Source organism: Scyliorhinus torazame, chromosome 21 (genome assembly GCF_047496885.1).
Source record: "Scyliorhinus torazame isolate Kashiwa2021f chromosome 21, sScyTor2.1, whole genome shotgun sequence".
Lineage (NCBI taxonomy): Eukaryota > Metazoa > Chordata > Chondrichthyes > Carcharhiniformes > Scyliorhinidae > Scyliorhinus > Scyliorhinus torazame.
Genome location: NC_092727.1, coordinates 103,548,403 through 103,562,409, shown reverse-complemented (window position 1 = coordinate 103,562,409; position 14,007 = coordinate 103,548,403). Strand labels below are relative to the sequence as shown.

The following is a 14,007-nucleotide window of genomic DNA, read 5'->3' as shown; positions in this document are numbered from 1 at the left end:
CTCCTCCCCAGGAATAGATCTGGCTGGGCTGAAACCCCGAAGACTGCCACTTTCAGGCATGGCTCCACCCTCATCCCCACCACTTTGGACATTGACTCGAAGAAGGCTGTCCAGCACCTGCAAGTCTGGGGCAAGACCAGAACATGTGGGCGTGGTTGGCCGGGCCTCCTTGGCACCGTTCACATCTATCCTCCACCTCCGGGAAGAACCTACCCATACGGGTTCTTGTTAAGTGGGCTCTATGTACCACTTTTAGTTGCGTCAGGCTGAGCCTTGCGCACGTGGAGGTGGAGTTGACCCTATGCAGTGCTTTGCTCCAGAGTCCCCACCCTATCTCAATCCCCAGGTCCTCCTCCCATTTCTTTCTTGTTGAATCCAGTACAGTGTCGGCCCTTTCTCTCAGTCGGTCATACATGTCACTACAGTTTCCTTTATCTAGTATGCTTGCGTCCAGTAGTTCTTCCAGTAGTGTCTGTCGGGGCGGTTGTGGGTACGTCCTTGTCTCCTTTTGTTGGAAGTTTTTGAGCTGTAGATACCTTAGCCCGTTCCCCCTGGCTAGCTGGAATTTCTCTGTCAGTTTGCTCAGTGTTGCGATCCTGCCGTCCATGTATAGGTCCCTGACTGTCAGTGTCCCTCCGTCCTGACCCTACCTTTTGAAGGTGGTGTCAGTCAGCGCTGGTGTGAACCTATGGTTGTTGCAGATGGGAGGTTTGTCCGCCATTTAGGTCAGGCCAAATTGCTGCCGTAGTTGGTTCCAGGTTTGGAGGGTAGCTATCACCACCGTGCTGCTGGAGTGTTTTTTGGGTGGGGATGGGAGTGCTGCCGTGGCGAGGGCCCGGAGGGAGGTCCCGTGCAGGACGCCTCTTCCGCGCGCACCCACTCGGCTTCTGGCTCCTTGATCCATCCCCTTATTCGCTCGGCCGTCGCCGCCCAGTGTAAACCTAGAATTGTAGGTTTGGGAGGGCTAGCCCCCACTGGATTTTGTTTTTTGGAGGACCTTCTTTGGGATCCTAGCATTTTTCTCCCCCCCCCCCCCCCCCCCCCCCCCCCTCCCCCCGCATACGAACGCCATGATTAGTTTGTCCAGCGCTTTGAAAAAGGCCTTGGGGGTGTTGATCGGAAGGGATCTAAGTAGGAAGAGGTACCTGGGCAGTACGTTCATTTTGATCGTCTGGACTCTCCCTGCGAGGGAGAGAGAGTGTGTGTTCCATCTTTGCAGGTCCTTTTTTACTTCCTCCGTCAGACTGGTGAGGTTGCATTTGTGGATCCCTTTCCAGTCATGGGCTATTTGGATCGCCAGGTAGCGGAATTTGTGACGGGCTTGTTTAAACGGCAGTCCCGTTAGTGCTGTTCCCCCTACTTGTGGGTGTACCGGGAAGATCTCGCTTTTGCATATGTTGAGTTTCTAGCCCGAGAAGGTGGCAAACTCTTTCAGGAGCGTGATGATTCCGTCCATGCTGCTCTGTGGATCCGAAATGTAGAGGAACAGGTCATCTGCACAGAGTGAGACTCTGTGCTCTCTGCCTCCCCTTCGGATCCCCCTCCAGCTTTTTGCTGCTCTGAGCGCGATTGCGAGGGATTCGATCGCTAGAGGGAACAGCAGCGGGGACAGTGGGCATCCTTGTCTGGTGCCCCTGTGCAGCTGGAAGTATCGGGAGTTGGTATTGTTGGTCCGTACGCCCGCCATGGGAGCGTTGTATAGGTGCTTTACCCAGGAGGCGAACCCTGTTCCAAGCCCGAACCGCTCCAGTACCTCGATGAGGTATTTCCATTCGACTCTGTCAAAGGCCTTTTCTGCGTCTAGGGAGACGATCACCTCTGGTGTTCTCTCTCCGGAGGGGGTCATTATCACGTTCAGCAGGCGCCTGATGTTCGAGGTAAGCTGTCTACCTTTGACAAAGCCCGTCTGGTCCTCTGCGACCACCTCAGGTACACAGTCTTCTAGCCTTTTGGCTAGGATTTTGGAAAGGATTTTGGCATCCGCGTTCAGCAGTGAGATGGGTCTGTATGACCCACATTCCATTGGGTCTTTGTCTTTCTTAGGTATCAGCGAGATTGAGGCCTGTGCTAGCGTGGGTGGCAGTGTGCCCCTCGCTAACGAGTCTGTGAACATCTCCCGCAGGTGCGGGGCCAGTGCTGTCGCAAACCTTTTGTAGAAGTCCGCCGGGAACCCGTCTGGTCCCGGCGCCTTCCCCGCCTGCATGGAGCTAATGCTGTCCATGATCTCTCCCAGTGCTAGTGGTGCTTCCAAGCCCCGTTTTCTGCCCTCCCCCATGAGGGCAACCGTTTCAAGGAACCGTTTCATCCCGGACTCTGAGGTAGAAGGCCTTGAAGGTTTTGTTGATCTTTTCTGGTTCTGTTTCTAACGTGCCTCTGGTATCCCTGATTTGTGCAATTTCTCTGGTGGCTGCCTGCTTTCTCAGCTGGTGTGCCAACAGGTGGCTGGCTTTGTCTCCGTGTTCGTATAGGGTCCCACGTGCCTGGCGGAGGTAGTGCACTGCTTTCCTGGTGGAGAGCAGGTCAAAGTTCCTTTGTAGCTCTTTCCTCTACGCCAGGAGCTCTACAGTCGGGGCCTCGGAGTATTTACGGTCTACCTCCAGTAAGAAGTCGACCAGCTGCTGCCTAGCCGCCCTTTCCTCCCTATCTCTTCGCGCTTTGAATGCGATGATTTCCCCTCTTAGTACGGCCTTTAGAGCTTCCTAGAACGTGGAGGGTGAGACCTCCCCATTCTGGTTGTTCTCTGTGTACTCTGCTATGGCCCATGATATCCTTTCGTTGAAGGCCTTGTCAGCTAGTAGGGCAACATCCAACCTCCGTGTGGGGCATTGGGCCCTGCCCGTCTCCAGCCTCACGTCCATGTAGTGTGGAGCGTGGTCTGATGCCACAATTGTGGAGTATTCCCGGAAGCCCCGTTTTTCCCACCACAAATAAGTCAATTCTGGTGTATACGTTGTGTACTGTGGAGGAGAAGGAGAATTCCTTCTCCCCCGAGTGGGCGAACCTCCAGGGGTCCACCGCTCCCATCTGCTCCATAAAGTGACTGAGTTCCCTTGCCATGCTTGAGGTTTTTCCTCATTTTGGGATTTGATCTGTCTGTCTTTGGATTCTGTACACAGTTGAAGTGCCGCCCCCCCCCCCCCCCCCCCCCCCCCCCCATGATTAGTCGATGCATTGCTATGTCAGGGATTTCTGCCATGGTTTTCTTAATGAAGCTCGTGTCGTCCCAGTTGGGTGCGTGCACGTTAACTAGTACTACCGGTGCCCCATCCAGGGCACCGCTGACCATGACGTACCGTCCCCCCGGGTCCGTAACCGTCTTTGTCACCCTAAACATCGTCCTCTTGCCGATCAGTATCGCCACCCTCCTGGCCCTTGTTCCATAGCGGGAATGGTAGGTTTGTTCCACCCAGCCCTTTCTTACCCACAGTCGGTCCTGCTCTCTCAGGTGTATCTCTTGGAGGAAGACTATGTCGGCCTTCATATTTCTTAGGTGGGTGAGGACTCTGGATCTTTTCACTGGGCCGTTGAATCCCCTTACGTTCCAGGTGACTATACTGGTGGGGGGCTTCTGCCCCCTCGTTCCTGTGGGATTAACCATACTTACCTGGTGGACGCGCCACTGCCCTCCGGGGTTTCCCTTTGTTAGGGGGCCGTCCAGGATGGCTGTTGTCACTGCTCTCTCCCTGCGGTCGGGTCCCTGCGCTCCGGGGTTTCCCTTTGTCCCGGGGGCACCCGACATGGTCGCCCACTGTGCGTCCGCCACGTGGATAGTCCCCTGCACTCTGGGGTCTCCCTTTGCCCAGAGACCGTACTGGGTGGGGGCTTGCAGCGATTCCTTGTTTCGAGCCCTTGGTTGCGGCTCTTTGTAGCCCTATTCCTTTTCTAGCCTTGTTTGTCCCTCCTTCCCAATGTCCCCCCTCCCCGGTCTCTCCCTTTACCCCCCTCTCCCGTATACCCCTCCTTTGTCCCTCTTTCCCCTCTCCCTATCCCCGTTTGCTCTCCCGCCTCTGTTGAGTGGTCCCCCCACCCCCTGCCTGGCACCATCCCCCCTGTTGGGGGCACGCATGCTTTGTTGCATACCCCCGGCGCTAGCTTTCCTGCTCGTGCGGTGGCCCCCCTCTCGGGAGTTACTGTCTCGCTTCTCCCCTGCCCGGCCTCTACGGTTTTCTGCCCGCTCTTCCCCATCCAACTCAGCACTCCTCTTGCTTGCTCTCCCTTCTTCGCTACTCTCGTTCCCTCATGCTGGGACCTGGCCTCCCACCTGAAGCGGTCCCTCGGGCAGTGGTTTGCTCTTTGTTCAGGGTGCGCTCGCCGTGACGGGTGCGGGGGGGCCCGGCGTTGCCTCACCCCTCCCCTCCCCCCCCGTCGGCGTGTTGTTGCCCCTTGCCAGGGACCCCTCGTTTCTACCCTCGCTGCTGGTTTTCCAGCCCGTGTTCCTCGACAAACCTGTTTGCTTCGACGGGGGCTGTAAAGAAATATTCTCTTTCTTGGTATGTGACCCAGGGTTTGTACAGCATACCAAAACGCACGTTGCTTTTGTGAAGAGCTGCTTTCGCTCTATTAAATTTGGCCCGTCTCCTGGCTAGGTCTGCCCCAATGTCCTCGTAAATTCTAATGGAATGTCCTTCCCATTTGCCGGTTCTGTTTTTCCTGGCCCAGCGCAGGATTGTTGTCTTGGTACTGGTGCAGTTTAGCTATAACTGCTCTCGGATGGTCCCCTGCTTTGGGCTTCGGGCGCAGCGACCGGTGTGTCTGTCCATTTCTGGTGGGTTGGGAAAGGTTTCCCTCGTCACTAAGTTGCCCAGCAGCTCGGCCACGTATGTCGTGATGTTTCTACCCTCGATCCCCTCTGGTAGGCCCACTATCCTGACATTTTGCCTTCTCGAGCGGTTTTCCTGGTCGTCCACTCTGCCCTTCAGGCTCCCCTGTGTTGTGCCCAGTCTCGCCACCTCCCTCTCCAGGGCCGTGATCCGGTCGCTCATGTCAGTCGCTGCTTTCTCCAGCTCCTTAATGGTTGCCTCTTGGACTTCCAGCTTCTCCCCTTGGGCCTCCAGTTTCTCATCTGCTCTGCCCAGGGCATGCTGCACCTCCGTCAGGGCCTTGGCCATTGCTGCCTGCACTGCGGCCTCTATGTCTGCCCTAGCCTCTGCCTTGTTTACCTGCTGAAGTTCCCTCAGCGCCTCGGCAAAGGCTGCCTTCCAGTTCCAGCTCCCCCCTGGCCCCGGGGGAGAATGCACCTGTCTGCCCAGCTCTTTTTGATGCGGCGATACTTCCGTTCCGCCGCTTTGTGCGCTGATTAGCTCGTCTGAACTGGCCCGCCCATTGCCCCATCTGCCTTTGGTGCCCCTTTTCCCTCTGCTTTGGCTCCCTTCTGACATTTCCCCCCCCCCCCCCCCCCCCCCCCCCCGCCTTCCCTTTCTTTTTTTTTCTTTTTTTCCTTCCCCCCCCCCCCCCACTTTTTTTTGTTTGTTTGTTTGTTTCTTCCCTTTTTCTTTTCCCCTCCCTTCTCTCCTTTACCACTTGATTTTTCCTCTTTTATAAAATTCTTTTCGGGAGAACTTGTTTTGGGTGAGAGAAAAAAAGTGCCAAAAAGAATTTTTTTTCCCCCACCTCTCTTTTTTTTAAACCTTTCTTTTCCCGCACTCACCCAGGGTCGTTAGAGAGAGAGAGAGAGGGAGAGAGAGAGAAGCTTCTGTTCGGGAGTCCCTCTTTGTTCCTGCCTCGTGGTGGTCGCCGGCGGGGGTGTGGGGGGGTCAGGCAGTCGGTGCCCGCTTCGGTCCCCGCTGCTTGGCGCCGCTCGTCGCACCCTCCTGCTGGGGGTGGGGGGGGGTCGTCGTCGGTTTCTCCTCCGTTCCTTCCTCCCTGCAGGTTCGGCCCCCCCTTCGGTCCGGGCCGTCGCTTCGGTCCGGGCCGTCGCTTCGGTCCGGGCCGTCGCTTGTCCTGCCCTGCGCTCTGCGGCCGTGCGTGGGGGGGCTGCTGCTGGTTCGCTCCGCTCCCGAGGGCCCAGTTCTCCTGCTCCCGATTTCATGGGACTTTAATTTTTGTTTTACGGAGACCCCCTGAAAAAGCCCCGACTTCGTGGACCTGCGGGAGCCTTTGTGCTGCGACCGCTCCACTCACGAACACCACCGGAAGTCAAAAGTCGCATCGGCAACTATGTGCTGTTAATCAGATTGTGTGCCAGAAGCCTGTCCACTAACGTCACCCACCAATGTTTGTGTCTCAACACTGGTGGGAGGTGAGTGTGATAGCTGTGATGCCTCGATGGTGGTCTCCTCAGAGCTCTCCTCAGAGCTGGTCTCTTGGGTGGAGAGGGGGGTGGCTAATGACTCCGAATGGCCCACCCTCATCAGATGGAGATCCTGCGAAACAAGGGGCATGTGGTCAGTGAGAGGGAAGGATAACTTCGTCTGACATGAACTACTCACTTGAGACAGGTCATCTGGGTGAAGGGGCAATGGAACCCCACCTTTGTGGTGCAGACCAACCTTGCTGTTGGTTACTGCTCTCTCCTCAGCCAACTCCGTGATTTCCAGGGCACGTTCCTGATAGGGCAGGAGGAGAAGGAGGAGGATTTCTGGTGCTCCGCCTCCCATCTTGGCCCTTTCTTGTTTATTATGGGCTATCTTCTCCCACAGGGGAAAATTAGAGGGTATTGTGAGCTACACGCTTCATGGGAGAGGGAGGATCTATCACAGGTGGCACGTGTGGGCATCGCACCTGGACTTGAAGGGGTTGTTCTGGTGGGTGCCAGGGGTTCTGAGGAACAAGCACGAAGATCGGATGTGGGGAGGGTGTGAGATGTCAGCCAGTGATCTGTGCAGGGGTGTTTGTGCACTTCGGGTTGTTCAGCAAGTGCTGCTCAATTGCGAAATGAAACCTAACAGCATTCTTTCCTTCACGTATGTAGGTCATAGGCCCCGATAGTTGGCTGATCAAACCGAACAGCATACCCCTTTGGTTGTTCATAATAGGAAATGTGCAGACCATATCGACCACCCACATTTGTACACCTCAAAAAAGTCTCATGTTAGATGTCCACAATTAGGCAGTACTTGCTGAACAATCCTGAACATGCTAATAACTACAATAAGGACACATTTAAGTTAATCAGGTGAGTGTGTGATGTAGCTCATTTGTGCTTGCTCAAAGAAACATGCATTCATACACAGGAATCTATTCTCTGCAAACAAAAGTATTATCTTCAAACATTGCGTCAGTTTTGAATTGCCCAGAGCCTATAGGTCCTTGTTGCTTCTCCATGGCAACACTTCAGCCAATTAGGTTTGACTTGCCAATCAATCAGCACCCTTTTCTTCTGTACTATAAACTGTAATCATTTAAAATTTGGCATTCTTAAGTTTGTTCTGATAAGTTCAGGACTAAAAGCTTTGGCATCATGTCTTTCCTTTCAGCAGTAAAATCAACACTCGTTTGCAACCAATGAGCTGACTATATAAAAATGGGCTGTTACATTTTGCTACTATTTATTGATCTCTATTTATGATCAGTAGGAATGATCAGACCAGAGCTAACATTTCTGAACAGACCTTTCAGAAAGACACTTACAGGTCTTCTGCAACCAATAATGCACTTTAAAAAAAACCTGTAATCGCAGTTGTACTTTGGTTAACATAGCTGCAATTTATGGACAGTGTGGTCCCACAAACAGCAATGTGGTAAAGAGAATCATAGAATCTCCACAGTGCAGAAGGAGACTATTCGGCCCATCGAGTCTACACTGAGCCTTGGAAAGAACACCTACGTAGGCCCACGTCCCCACCCTATCCGCATAACGACACTTTATCTTTTAGACACTAAGGGGGCAATTTAGCATGGCCAATCCACGTAACCTCCACATCTTTGGACTGTGGGAGGAAACCCACACAGACACGGGGAGAATGTACAAACTCCACACAGACAGTCACCCCAAGCTGGAATTGAACCCGGGTCTCTGGAGCTGTGAGGCAAAACAATGCTAACCACTGTGATGGTTCCGGTAGAGGGAAAACACGCATCCCAACGCCGGGAGAACATGATTAATGTTCTGAACAAAAATACAAGATGGCAGACCACAGTTCTGCTGCTGTCGGTAATTGTTAAAAATTATTTTATAAAGCTTGAGTGATTCCGAATGTTATTCATAAAACTGATCACTAGATTTTAAAGCTGATAGGCATGAGTCATTGACATTCTTGGATCCCTGTACGTACACACCAGATGTTGTGAGATAATCAAATTGTGATAAATGACAGAAAACCTAATGAACAAAAAATAAATTTGAAGCAAACAATCTACATAACAATCTTTACTTGACTATTTTGATGATTAAATGGCATTTAAGCCAACATTATTGACTAATGCAAATAGGCTGTTTTTATGGCTTCGTCAGTAATAAGAAGGCTCATAAATATCCTCTGTGTGCAATATTTCTCACAATAGCATACATATATAAATATAACACGTAATATTTATGGCACCTTCACTTCTAAAAAGAAAAAAATTTTCCAATACAAAATGCCTTTTTTATGGTTCCCACTGACAGGGTAATCCAAAGATCTAAACTGTTTCCTTCAGGTAATGAATACTTGATGCAAGTAAAAGTGGAGGCAGCAGTTTGCCAAACAAGGGAATGAACTGTGAAAGTTAATCTTCTATATTGTTCATATTCCTTCCAAACTTGGTAGGAATTGTGGAGAGGAAATTTGTTTCGGCTAGTTTCTGGGTCCATATTGGCGTCTCAACCAAGGCGCCTGCAGAAGGCCCAGAATTGGTCCTCAGGTAAATCAACATCTTCCCCATGAGCTGCAGGTATCTGTCATGGTTGACCAGCAAAGGCCCACAGGTAGGTTTTTCGAGGGAGGTGGTGTGATGATGTGAAGGTGTGGCGGGATAGCAGTCAGAGCACTTCTGCTTTTCCTGGCTCCACAGAAATATATTTTTGAAACTTAACAAACACTTCCTTCTTCATGGCAATTGCTTGCTTAGTTAGGCCTTTGCAACAAGAATCCAAAGAGGAAAAGGCTTGGCTCCTGACCCCCGTCCCCCACCCTCCCCCAATCAAATCCAGCTTCTTCTCAGGGGCTTAAAACGGTCATTAGGCCAACCATTTACATACTTAAGGGGCCTATTTCCATTTATTGGTGACTGCCTGGATTCTTGCGAGGCTGCCTTTACCAACATGGCAGCGCCCAAGATCCTTTTTTGTTATAAATTTAGAGTAGCTAATTCTTTTTTTTTCCATTTAAGGGGCAATTTAGCGTGGCCAATCCATCTACCCTGCAAATCGTTTTGGGTTATGGGGGGTGAGACCCACGCAGACGCGGGGAGAATTTGCAAACTCCACACGGACAGTGACCCGGGGCCGGGATCGAATCCAAGTCCTCGGCGCCGTGAGGCAGCAGTGCTGCGTCACCATGCTGCCCTCAGTGCCCAAGATCTGACACAGGATGCGTCTCAAATTTGGTCCTTTTTGCACCTGTTTTCTATCCAGAGAACAGAAGGACTAATTTCTACCCTTTTGCTTCTCACTGGGCTGCAGAATCTGTCCATGTTACCCGTCAACAATTTGCCAGTGGCACTCACGTACGCTAAATGGGGATAGAGAAGGAAACCTCAGCATAAAGCCACATTCTTCCTGATTGATCAGGGCAACCCAGGCAATACATTTAGCACAGTGTGCTAAACAGCTGGCTTGTAATGCAGAACAAGGCAGCAGCAGCGCAGGTTCAATTCCTGTACCAGCCTCCATGAACAGGCGCAATATGGCGACTAGGGGCTTTTCACAGTAACTTCATTGAAGGCTACATGTGACAATAAGCAATTATTGTTATTATTACACTTCTCCAAGGATCGTGTCAAAGTCACACCTTCGTCAACCGGACAGAAATTCCTCTTATTACATCAGGCCAATAACTTTTTGTATTGTATATGTAAAGTAAAGTAAAGACATTTCTAAAAACCCTTCACAAATCGACAAAAGCATAAAGCCAGGAAAGGATGAGAGTAGAGGGGCGGGGAAGAAAACTGAAAGCTCAGTTCCAGAAATCAATTTTGGGCAGGATTTTAAACATAGAATGCAGAACAGGAAAAGCTTTTTCTGCTAAAGTGACTATCTAATTTCCATTGATTAATAAAATGATTATGAATTCAAGCAAACAATTGTAACATAATTTTGCACTTAATGGCTAAATACTTCACAGCAGTTGACTCTGTATCTGTTTCGAGGCCCTAATAATTTAGGTACATCAAAGGATAGCGAACTGTTGACATTGGGGAGATACGAGCCGACACATTTATGATGCGTAATGATGATATCGATTGGAAACGGTTTGATTGTAAAATGAGTGATACTGATTCAGTTTCCGGTATACATTCCGGTATTACAATTAAAATTACCCCAAAAAGCTAGCTTTTCAAGTGTGAAATATGTCATTGAAAGTCATGTTTCAAACTAAAATTAATGGGTGGGTGGCACGTGGCAGACCTTACAATTAAAGATTGGAAGATTCTAAAGTGTTGGCTCTGGACTGATCATAACGGTGTGCCATAGCTGTGATAGACACTCTGGCCGGGATTCTCCGACCCTGCCCCGACGCCGGCTTCCATCTTCTCCGGCGCCGTTTTTCAGGTACCGGCGGGATTCCCGCCACGCCGGTTGAGGGCCGCTGACAGTGGCCCCTCCGGCGATTCTCCGGGCCCCGAGTGGCCGTCAAGTTTAGGCCAGTCCCGCAAGTGTGAATTACTCACCTCACACACGGCGGGACCTGGCAGGTAAGTGTGCGGGGGCCGTCCTGGGGGGAGCGGGGGGATCTGACCCCAGGCGAGGGCCCCCACGGTAGCCTGGACCGCGATCGGGGCCTACCAATCTGCGGGCGGGCTGGTTCCGTGGGGGCCTTTTTTTCCTCCACGCCGGGCCCCTGTAAGGCTCTGCCATATTGCCCGGGGGCCGGCCGGAGAAGGGACCCCTGCGCGTGCGTGGAAATACACCGGCTGTTCCATGCATGTGCGGAAATACGCCAGCCATTGGAGCTGCAGGGATGACTCCGGCGGCAACCTAGCCCCCTAGAAAGGTGAGAACTCCTCACTTTCGGGGGCCATTGATGCCAGAGTGATTGGCGCCGGCTTTCCCGCCAGCGTGGGGACATAGCCCCATTTTTAGAGGACCCCACCCCATAAGTTTGAAACTAAACATTCATTGGGATATAAATGTGTCTCAGATAATAGTGTAGGTGATACAAAATTGGCAGCTCGATGCTTTTCTCCATTGAAACTTGAAAGACTATCAGACCTTACATGAATTGGGCTGATGGTTCACTATCGTCTGTTATATGCTGCTACCAGAGAAGAACAGGGCTCTCATTGTACTTTTGCAACTCCATTCTTATGTTTCAGTTATTCCAAATTAGAAACCACCTTCGCCTCAACGCAATGAGGTCTGTTAAAAATATGCACCTGTGTAATTATAAGAACAGGTGATTTCTAGATGATTTAATAATTGATGCCTGTTGTGATCTTACATGCATGCTTAAAATTGCAAATTGCAGAATTAAAAATGCTTAAATTTACAGGCAGGCTTTTCCAGCCGTTCCTGCCGGCCACCCATCTCCCTCCGCAGGTTCCACAGCGGTCGGGGTGCGAACAATGGGCAGCTCCATTGACAGCAGTGGGACCGAAAGATCCCACCGCCGGCCAATGATGGGCTGCCTTTCGCCGCCACAAAACATGCCGCAAAGGTGGCAAGGCGAGGGAAAGTCCAGCCCAGTGTCTTCACCTGCCATGTTCTGGATTGTTATATCAAAAGGACAAAGTTTGAACATTTATTTCATTGTAATAATAATAGGGTTAATAATAGCACCTACCCAAGGTCCAAAAGTTTCCGCCTTGCCTTTCTGTCAAGGCCAACTGTGGGACTTGCTGGCTCTGCCGGACTTGTTTCTTTGCTCTCCTCTGATCCTACAATCACACAAAATTATAAAACATGAGGACGCTGTAACGACATCCAGAGACAGTCACTAATCAAGCCCTTTCCCACCATTGCTAATGGTTTTATTATTTGCTTCCTCCTTCCACAACTATTAATACCTAACAAGGAAAATAATCTGGAGAGTTTCTGATTCAAGTGAATCCCATTGTAAGCTACTGTCCATTCCAGAGATGAGACAATGGGTGGAATTTTACAATTTGTTTCAAAGTGTTGTCTCAGGTGGGACAAGCGGATGAAAGTAGAAATAAAAATAAAATGAAGACAGAATCATCACTGAGAAACACACCCCTACCCCCCTCCCACAGACATGGAACACCTCCTCCACCAAGGAAATCCCCCCCCTTGGACACGGGACCACACTTCCCTGGAACCACCCCCCCCCCCCCCCTCATCCCCCAAGACACCGCCCCTTGGCTCTGCCCTGTGCTGAGGGAGGGGTTCCTAACATGGATGGGATAATACACTGGGGAAGCCAGCCAAATATATTTAAATGAATGCAAATTAAGTTCCTGAATTTTCATGATGGAGGCCCACAACTGTGAGGACGGAGAAAGCTCCGGAGAGTAAACAAAAATTTGACTTTACACAGATGAGGTTTGAGTCTACACACACATCTGTATGAACATTTGTGGGCGGGATTCTCCGGCCTCCCGGTTGCGTGTCTCTCAGCAGCGGGAGGCAGTGTGCCATTCACTGGTGGCGGGGTTCTCTCTTCCCGCTGCTGTCAATAGAATTCCCATTGAAGCCACCCCAGGCCACCGGGAAACCCACAGGTGGGGGTGTGTGTATTGCCGGTGGGAGCAGAGAATCCCACAGCGGGCGAACGGCCGGACAAGTCTGGATTCTGAACTACCCAGGGAAGTGGCAGCATAGTTTGCCAACTGAGGCAAGTTCATGGCCGAAGCAAGATATGCCATGCCCCTGCATGTATTCTGACATTCTGAAACCACTTCGGAAAAGTAGGTGGATGCCTACTTTGATGGCTGTTCAAACTATAAGCCAGTGAGACTGTGCAACAGTAATATGGTGACAAAAGATTGTTTCTTAGTGCTACAACTGATGTCCTATAAAAGTTTATAATGTGTCATTTTATAATCTTTATCACTGAAGGATTCCAGGCTGTACTAGTTTTTGTAATGTCCCAGGACATGAATAGATGTATATAGTGGGTATTGTGTAACATTTGCTGATTCTAATGAAAATTCTAATGCCTCTGTCGCATTTTTATTATTGCTGCTACTAAATACGTTTGTGGATATAGAACATAGAGTGCAGAAGGAGGCCATTTGGTCCATCGAGTCTGCACTGACCCACTTAAGCCCTCACTTCCACCCTATCCCCATAACCCAATAACCCCTCCTAATCTTTTTGGACACTAAGGGCAATTTACATTGGCCAATCCACCTAACCTGCACATCTTTGGACTGTGGGAGGAAACCGGAGCACCCGGAGGAAACCCACGCAGACACGGGGAGAACGTGCAGGCTCCGCACAGACAGTGACCCAGCGGGAAATCAAACCTGGGACCCTGGCGCTGTGAAGCCACAGTGCTAGCCACTTGTGCTACCGTGCTATCCACTAATGATTGTCCCCCGTTAGGCATTTGGAGTTTACCTTCAAAAATGACTGAAGTGAGCAAAAGCTAAGTTCTCATCCAAATTTCCCAATGTTATCAATCAGGTGGGTTCTCAATGCTGAAGTACGAATTGTCACAAGTCCCAAATTTGATTCACTGTATCTAAATGACATCCGGAACGGAACCTTAGCTATTAGCAGCTCACTTTAGATAATTAAAAATGTCTTTGTGTGGTTCAGCAGCTTTTTCTGCTGATTAGAGAGGGCATTTTAATTTTAAAGTTGAGGGCAATTCATGCTGTGTTCTGCTGGGAAATCTGCCAATTGGTGGTTATATCAAGGTAAATGGCTGCCTACATTTAACTTCAATGAAGGCAATTCCTTCAGGGTTTTTTTCTTTATTCTTTCATGTGATGCGGGTGTTGGGCCAGATTTGTTGTCCTTGA

At 50.6% G+C, this 14,007-nt stretch overlaps 2 protein-coding genes across 2 annotated transcripts in view; one reads left to right on the top strand and one right to left on the bottom strand.

Annotated features, from left to right (window-relative positions):
• Positions 1-14,007, top strand: part of LOC140398454 (sterile alpha motif domain-containing protein 14-like) — a 495,360-nt gene that overhangs the window by 286,949 nt on the left and 194,404 nt on the right. The gene's annotated exons all lie outside the window — the stretch shown is intronic.
• Positions 1-14,007, bottom strand: part of LOC140398717 (sterile alpha motif domain-containing protein 14-like) — a 141,993-nt gene that overhangs the window by 94,169 nt on the left and 33,817 nt on the right. Inside the window, exon 5 of the mRNA XM_072487733.1 lies at positions 11,862-11,955. Coding sequence (XP_072343834.1) covers positions 11,862-11,955 — 94 coding nt within the window. The remainder of the gene's footprint in view (positions 1-11,861; positions 11,956-14,007) is intronic.